This window comes from Oreochromis aureus, linkage group 14, assembly GCF_013358895.1.
Source record: "Oreochromis aureus strain Israel breed Guangdong linkage group 14, ZZ_aureus, whole genome shotgun sequence".
Lineage (NCBI taxonomy): Eukaryota > Metazoa > Chordata > Actinopteri > Cichliformes > Cichlidae > Oreochromis > Oreochromis aureus.
In genome coordinates, this window is record NC_052955.1 from 33043281 (window position 1) to 33051591 (window position 8311).

General features: G+C 36.6%; 1 protein-coding gene across 5 annotated transcripts; it reads left to right on the plus strand.

The window, feature by feature from the left end:
• Positions 1-825: 825 nt before the first annotated feature.
• Positions 826-8311, plus strand: LOC116321660 (lysophosphatidic acid receptor 6-like). Of its 5 annotated transcripts, XM_039598370.1 has the most exons (3): positions 826-1156; positions 6759-6862; positions 7264-8311. In XM_039598370.1, the coding sequence occupies exons 2-3, from the start codon at positions 6788-6790 to the stop codon at positions 8197-8199; spliced, it is 1011 nt and encodes a 336-aa protein (XP_039454304.1). In that variant the 5' UTR covers positions 826-1156; positions 6759-6787; the 3' UTR covers positions 8200-8311. The 5 variants fall into 5 exon arrangements, with proteins under 5 accessions (XP_039454304.1, XP_039454307.1, XP_039454305.1 ...); XM_039598373.1 differs by lacking the exon at positions 6759-6862 and having other exon boundaries at positions 7470-8311; XM_039598371.1 differs by having other exon boundaries at positions 827-1156; positions 6759-8311.

Consider the following 8311-nt stretch of genomic DNA (forward strand, 5'->3'; position numbering starts at 1 on the left):
TGATATAACCCAAGAGTCATTTCTAACACAATAAAAAGTGATAGAAGTGACCTGCTGAAATGTTGTTTTGAAATCTCAAAAAAAAAAAAAAGTCATAATAGCTTGCTAGGTTTTGTTTTAGAGTTATTATTTACTATGCATAAAATAGTGTAGTAGTTTGCATATTCGCTCACATTCATTCAAGTGAAAAGCAGACATGTATGTGTCAGTTGTATTTAAACTCAATATTAGATCAACATTTCAAATAAAATGTAACTTTTTATATGACAGACATAGTGTGACTGATGTATAATTTAGGTTATAGATCAGTAAGTTTCACAAATGAATGAATAAATGTTTCTTTAATATTTCTGACAGGGCCATAACGTACCATAGATGAAGAGATTAAAAATCAGCAGTGATAAAACTTGTAGTGGATTCAGGGACTGGACTTGGTTTAATATTCTCAGAAATAAGAAGCTGCCCAGTAAAACTACCTTGTAGGACTATCACACAAATCATAGATGTGAAATCTATAAATGAGAATAATATAGATAGATAAACAATGCCCTGAGCTTTATTAGATGTACATAGTCGATGGCATGCAGCAATTAAGTGCTTTCCCTACAGCTGTACGGAATTAAAAAAATAAATACATACCACACAGCAAAGCAGAAGAAGCCTCGCTGCTTTTTATTATTATTATTTCTTCCACTCAGAACGTGTTATGCTTGCTGAGATCAAGCAAGCAAAACGTGTCAATCTAAGTAAGTGCGTTAAAGTCCAGACCATATTTTCGGTTTTGCCGTTTTGAATGGCGTTGCAAATATACAAATCCGCCCGGCTCTGTAAAGAAAAGCAGTACACACTTGGCATGTCTGATGTCAGATACAAAGAAAAATTATTAAAGAGTCCAGTGGGAGCAAAAGGTGCACAATTTCCTTTATTATGCGGAGTTTGGCGGAAACGTCTCACAATTTGAACTCCAGCGGCGGTCTTACGCATGGGAATGCAACCTGTTAAACTGGAAAACTTTTTTTTTGGTGTTTATGTTGTTTAAGGAATGTCCTAAAAAGCCACGCCTAAAATACAGCTGTTTCCCTGTGAGTCTAACACACCGATAGATGTGGGGGCTCCGTTGTTGGAAAGCGACAGCAGAAGAGTTGCGGACCCGCAGGTACGTAGTAGGTCCACCTTTACTTATGGCGCTCAAGAAAAAGGAAGGCTTCCTGAATAAAATACGCAGAGTAGATTACAGAGATATAGTAGTTCAAGCAGTTCAAGCTGCAGTCAGGCACAGAAACTTTAGTTTAAACCCCTCTTCAGATGGCTTGCAGACGTGACCGCTGTTCCAGCTTAAATGGTTTTTATGAGAGCTGTTGATGTTTCTCAGCTTTGTAATCCGTTTTATCAAACTCCAGACGCTTCTAGTCGATGATTGGGTACAATTATGAAAATTGAAGAAGCGAAAATTGGGGTTTAAAAGGACGTTGTTTCATTAAGGTTACATTTAGACGATTTAAGTTTCCAAAGTAATAATAATAATAATGATAAAGAAGAAGAAAAAACATAGGTCACCAGAAACAGGTCTTCAACTGCTGGATAAAATAGCTATCAGCTTAACACGCAAACTGCCAGCAAGACCTGAAGAGTATGCTGAGCACATACCTCAACAGGTTATGTTCAGAGTTTCGGTTTAAAATCGGCCAGAAGCGCTGATTTATTTATTTACTATGTGTGTTACTATGTGTGTTAACAACGTGTTTTACGCGCAGCACAGATTTTCTCCTGGGCGAAGACAGCTTTATCTGTACAAGTTATTATACCGTATCTTACTAAAACTATGGAATGAAGTGCAGCACTATCATGGGGATGTGTAGATGTTGTTGCACTCTGATCTGCCGCTAAATTTCGCTTACACGCCTGAAATTGCAGATACTAGAAGTAAAACAAACAAGTATACCAGTTCAACCAATTATTTCACTTTTTGGAACACTTAACGTTTAATGTTTAAGTGGATCCAAAATAGAGTTTCAGAGCTCTAATCTGCAGTCGTGCCTTAAACAGACATAAACAGACATAAACAGACATAAACAGCACACCCAGCGATAAAGTAATTAACTGGAATTACAATGTTTATTTTACCGGTCTGTGGGATAAGTCCCAAGACTAACGGCAGCACTAATCTCTTGTCTTATTTGTATCAAGGTAAATACGTTTGCAAAATGTGAGAGCTTGCAGAATAAAAAAGAAAGAAATGTTGAAACTTTTACTTGTAAACATTCTTTACATGCTTGTTGTTTTTTTAAAATTTGCAGTAACTGAAAAAATATTCACAAATGTGTAGGTGGATATTTCCACAAATATACTGAGAACTGCAAACCTGTAATTATTACTCATCGTAATGAGTAATAATTGTAATTATTAAATATTACTCATTTTTATTTCCCTTTTTACTACTTAGAACCACTACTCTGCGATTACAACCTCCCAAATAACAATTGCACACAGTGACTTTTGACTTTGGCAACACTTCTTGCAAGGAATGTTTTGCAAAACTCGAACTAATAGCTGCATTCATTAAGCGTTTTGTTGTCTTTTTAACGTGTCCTCAGAAGTAGACCATAAAAAAAAAAAACACGCCACGTTTCATTAAAAGACCCATCAGACATCTGACTAACTGCCATCAGACTAAAAGGTTTCAGCCCAAACATGATTAGAATATAAGGACTCAGTCAAAACAGCATCAGACTGTGCATGGCCTAGGAGTAAACTAGGTAGTAACAAGGTAAGTATTGAGTTTTATCTAATTTAATTATGTAGCAATACAAATATTCCAGTATTGAAGAACATGAAAACATTAATTTTGGCTGAATGTTGGCAAAGTTACATGACATTGGTGATGTTAGTACTTAATGCAGCTCAGGTTCCACTTGCTTTTAAAGCCTGTACTTTAAAATGTACGCAGTTTAAAGCAACGTTGACTTTAATGTTACAGAGATTTTGACAATTTTATGGATAATTAATTCTAGTAATAATATTCACAAACAGAAAAAACTGAAAATTGTAGACAGGTTGGGAATGCTGCTTGTGTTTTTTTTTCTTTTTTTTTCTTTTTCAGTCCTGAATATCGCTTAAAGTTCCAGTACACACAGGATTCAGGATTCAATGCACTAATGTTAATGTTAACTCAGCTATTTTTCTGCCTGTTTGGTGGTGTTGAACCAAACGGAGTTAAACATTTGTTTTAATGACCAGGCAGTTCACTCACCTGGCTGAAAGAAAGGTGGTTTAATGACCAATGTGCCAACTGGGATTGCATCTAATTTGGTACTCCTAATAAGACAAACAGTAAGTGTAGAAATGCTCCTTCTCTTATGCTATTTTCTACGATTGTCTAACCATTATCTAATCATACCATTATCCATTGTCTAGCATTTGTTTCTTGTATATACAATACAACTATATATACAGTGTGAAAGACACTTTTTTCTTAGATGAAGATATTAGGTGATATGAAATAGAAATAAATGCACGTTGAATCTTTACTGAAGCTCTGTATTTGAAACTTCAATTTTACTGCTGTAAATTTTTAATTAAATATATTTAATTTAGTAATACAAGAAATTTAATATTGAACATATCATATTTTCATTACACAAGTGAGATGACACTAGTCTCATGAACATTAGCTGTTATTTTCTAGCCTCAAATATTTAACTTAAATAAGATTAAAAATTTCTCCTTCATTTCTGTAAAAAAACGAAGTGTAAAACGTTTCTAGCAGTCTGATGTCTCACGATGTTTTCCTCCATACCATCTGCTCTCAGTTTGTTGGCACCAAATATCTGAACAGGTAAGAAAAGAATCACTCTGAGGCTAACCGAGATTTGAATGGGTACATGAAGCTGAGGGTCAGGAATTTTTTATAGCGAGTGATCCAAACTAGTACCATATGCAGCAGTGACTAACCTCGTGCTGGCGATGGACAATCTCAGATTTTCTCTTGACTGAACTTTGGTCCGTTTTTGCATCTTTTCCCTTTCATGTGATTGTATTTGTTTCTGCCCATCGGGGACCCTCAAGTTAACTTTTATTGAGAGGAAAAAAGTTAGGGTTCATCCTCCAGCTTTACTGTGCTAATGTGTTTATATTATCCTAACCATAGCTCTATGCACACCATTATATACCAGCTAGCCCGACTTTTGAAAGTCCTACAAAACATTGCTGCTGTTTAGTTTTCTGTCTTCATTTATGTCCCAAATAATAGAAGAGATGTATGTTTGAGTTTTTCAGAAATCCCTTAGTTAAAACACGGTATATTATAGATGGAAATGTGCGAGCTAACTCTCTGGTAACTTCTGTATCTCTGTTACACTTCACAAATGTTAAAAACATGTTTAGTGTTTTTCTGTCAGTACAGAACGTAATGTCATGTGGTTGGTTTTGGGCTAAAGGACTTACATTAGTTATGTTAGCTAACTAGTGACAGAATAGATACCTCAGAGGAAAATAACGAAACCAAAACTAAAAATCAGCACGTCTGCAGGGAAAGTAGGCCAGTGTGTGGAAGGGGAAAATGTTTAATGCAATTGGTGCAGAAGTCAAAGCACAGAAATATGTCATTTTGTGACTTGAGGAGGTGCAGTAGAGCACTCATATTCACTGATTTTAGAAGTTGTAATCAGAGTTGTGGTTCTAAGCAGTAGTAAAAATATATATATATATTTAAATATAAGTAAAATTTAAATAACAAGTATTTATGAAAATATCAATGAGAATATCAATGTTTTGAGTTAAGTTTTAACTTAAAAAGTGAAAGATTCAAAATATAAGTTCACATGTTTTCTACACATTCTCAGTTCTCTTCAAGCTCTCACGCCAACATATTTAACTATAAATTTGCTACGGTGTTGCATTTTACTGATACATTTTTTATGTTCTTTTCACGTTTTTAATCAGGATTTTATCATCATCATCTGACAACATGTCAGTTTGGTGTAGGCGTCACTCATAGGGATCATTTCGTGTAGAAGAAGAGTGATATGATCTGCAGAATGCCCTGACTGTAAAAGAGGCCTCGAGCAAAAAGCCCAGCTTAACAGATTTAACAGAGAACGTTGATAACAACCCTTGTGATACCCTTTATCTACAGTTAGGGTTTTAAATGTTGTCAAGCCAGCTAATGCAAAGAAGGCCAAACCAAACCAAAACCAAAGGCAGGGCTGACGATACTCTGGAAACACAAAGAATGTTTCTGTCAGGTAAAAATGTATTGGTTAGTCTGCACCACAATACCAGTCGCAATTCATTATTTCCATAAGGTTCGCTACACTTGCACTGCAACTTCAGTTACTCAACTCCAAGCGCTTTAATTTTATCTGCTGAAACAAATAGTTCTTATACTTATGAGTCTGCTGGAATTAATTACACCAGCCTGGTTCCTTAATAAAAATTTGACATGTTCCATCCGTCAGTCCTTTTTTAAAAAATCCGATCTATCAATTTTAAGTTACTCCAGGGATAAAAACAAGTTTCCAGCTGAAGCCTAAATCAGCAGCAGGTGTTAAAACAGCAGACAGAGTGAACAAGATGAATGCAGGTGAACTCAACTCTACTGCGAGCTGATCAGCCGTGAGGAAAACCATAGCTTGTGCTTTGCTTTATGTCACAGAAACACATACAGGTCCAGTCAAAGGGCAGTTTTTATTTCAAATTCATTACAAATACTTTTAATCAGTATAATTTGCTTTGTTATCTGAAGATAATGTTGACATTTTATACATTTGTATGAACTAGAAAGCAACATTTTTTTTTGTCAGTGAGGTCTTTTGTCAAGTATGACATACTAGCTGGCAGAAGCAACTACTTGTTGAAAAAGCAGTCAGAATGGAGTATGTGATATAAAAACAAAGCTTAACCAGTGTAGAATGGAAACCAGCTAAACTGGAACACGGGTTATTTTCAGGAACAATAGAATCTCTCAGTTAACAAACACACAGATATGCACAGATGTAAAGAGACATGCTGCCCTCTTGGAGATTTCAATAAAACTGCAAGAATCCTTTAGAATTATTAAGAATCTGTTTTTAGTTTTTTCTTCTTTGTGCTCCACGGGGCCTTAAGTGAAATATGTATTTTCACTTTTATACTCTGATCTCTGATTCATTCCCAAAAAGAACTCCGTCTTTTCTCCCACTCTAACTCTAGAGTTACAGTGGTTAACTGTATACTAGCTAAAGTTCATTGGTTAAACTCAAGGCCTTTACACAACTGACACGAAAAATCCATTAAAATGTTTTTCAGAATCACCTATTCTTAATGCAACCGTTTACACCAACCGAGTATTTTTACAGGACAAATTTGCAGCATTTATTGTTTTGAACCAAGTTTGATTTATCAGGTTTTTTTTCAGATCTGAATAAACAGATCTGGCCACTGAGATCACTACATTGGGCAACACTCATAGCTGACATCATGCACTGGTACTGCATATACAATGATATGTAAATAATTCAAAAATACTCTTTTTACCTCAGACACACAGATAGTGGCTTCTCTGCGTCAATTGGCTCTCTCAAATGATTTCTCTGCCTCCTCAGATCAGGTCCCAACTCTGCTAACAGGAGTTCAAACTGCCCCACTGACATCCTTTCATATGTTTGAAAGCTGTAATACAGGTTCAACTACTAGATCAAGCCATAATATTCTCCCTCATGCTGCTTTCTTATGAGAATTGTATGAACCCAGAATCTTTGTTTCTTCCTTTTCTTGTTTAGATGCATCACAACCAGCTGATCATCGCCTTATGTCAACTTTTCACTTTTCGAGGACGATTTTTCCACAAAAATGCAATATGATCAGTGTGCATACAGGTTACACGGCAAGTTTGGATCCATAAAATTCAGAATTTCGTGTCCCTTTTTCACGTTCAGTGTGCGTAACAGCCTTTAGCCTTGAGTGGCTAGCTGTAAATAGTTAGCCACTCTGGGCTAACTGTAAACACAAGATGCAGGGTTTACACTTATCTTACCATGGGAATATGGGAACAAAAACGGAATTATTTAATTATAAGCATTAGTGTCACTTATTTCTAAATAGTGTCATGCCTTATAAATGTATTTTGATTTAGGGGGGTGAACAGGATACTACTTTTAGAAGTGGCAGAAACTATGTTGTCATGTAGCGTCATTTCTGTCAGTTACCACAACTGTTGAGTCAAGTCACAAAGTTTCCTGTTCCACTGTTTGCCCTCGCAGACTAACCTCACCTCATTCCACACAGATAACCAGCTCAGAGAGGAACTCTTGCTGCTTGGCTACAATATTTTATAAAGGACGCAGAAAGATTTCTTTTCTCATCATGAACACATCAAACATCACTAACGTGACAACAGAAGACAAGGTTTATGCTGGGATCTTTAGCTTAATTATGGTGATAGGTCTGCCTCTCAATGCGATCTCACTGTGGATTCTTCTTCGCCGCCACAGCCTCAAATCACCCAATGCTGTTTTCATGGTTAATCTGGCACTCTCAGACCTGCTGCTGGTCTTCACTTTGCCCTTAAGGATCCACTTTAACGCCACAGGGGAATGGACTCTGCCCAAGGGGGTGTGCCTCATCATCACAATGTTCTTTCGCACCAACATCCGCTCCAGCTCCTCCTTCATCACCTTCATCAGCGTGGACCGACTGCTAGCTGTGGTTTATCCTCTGAGGTCTCGCAATCTTCGGACCTCGTGCAATGCCTGGAAGGCTTCTGCACTCGTCTGGGTGATTTTGCTGGTGATGAATATCGCAGAGAGTGTGGACTTTCTAAAGCAGTTGAACAACCAAACTCACCCTACTTGTTTTGAGTCTTACGAATCTGAAAAATGTCCTTTGAAAGGAATCCGATTAAGAATGATGCAGTTTATGATTGTAATATTGGTCACAATGCTGTCAGTCAATATTGTGTGCACCATTATGGTGTTTAGGGCTCTACACAGACATCTCAGAGGTGACTCTCCAAATGTCAACAAAAAGATGAATGTAATGCTGATTTTTGCCATAAACTTGATTTTATATGCTATATTCTTACCTGTGCCTATAACTATGGCAAGAGATTGTGCCCATGTCAAGCCATTGATATGTCTCACTGTTTTAAACTGCTGTCTGGATCCTCTGTTGTATTACTTCTCTTTTGACGCTTTCTGGAAGAAAAAAGAAGATGTTGTGTAAATGAAGTGCACAAATGGGGATACCACAATCTGTGTCACACACTGCTCAGACCTTTTCTTTAGCTGTGTGTGTGTTATTTTATAAATAAATGTAATATATTTTGTTTTTAAAA

Bases quoted from the DNA above. Each gene is read 5' to 3' on its own strand.
- LOC116321660 (XM_039598370.1), top strand. From the start codon at position 6,788: ATGTCAACTTTTCACTTTTCGAGGACGATTTTTCCACAAAAATGCAAT. The intron at 6,863-7,263 runs GCAAGTTTGGAT...CATTCCACACAG, and splicing joins GTGTGCATACAGGTTACACG to ATAACCAGCTCAGAGAGGAA.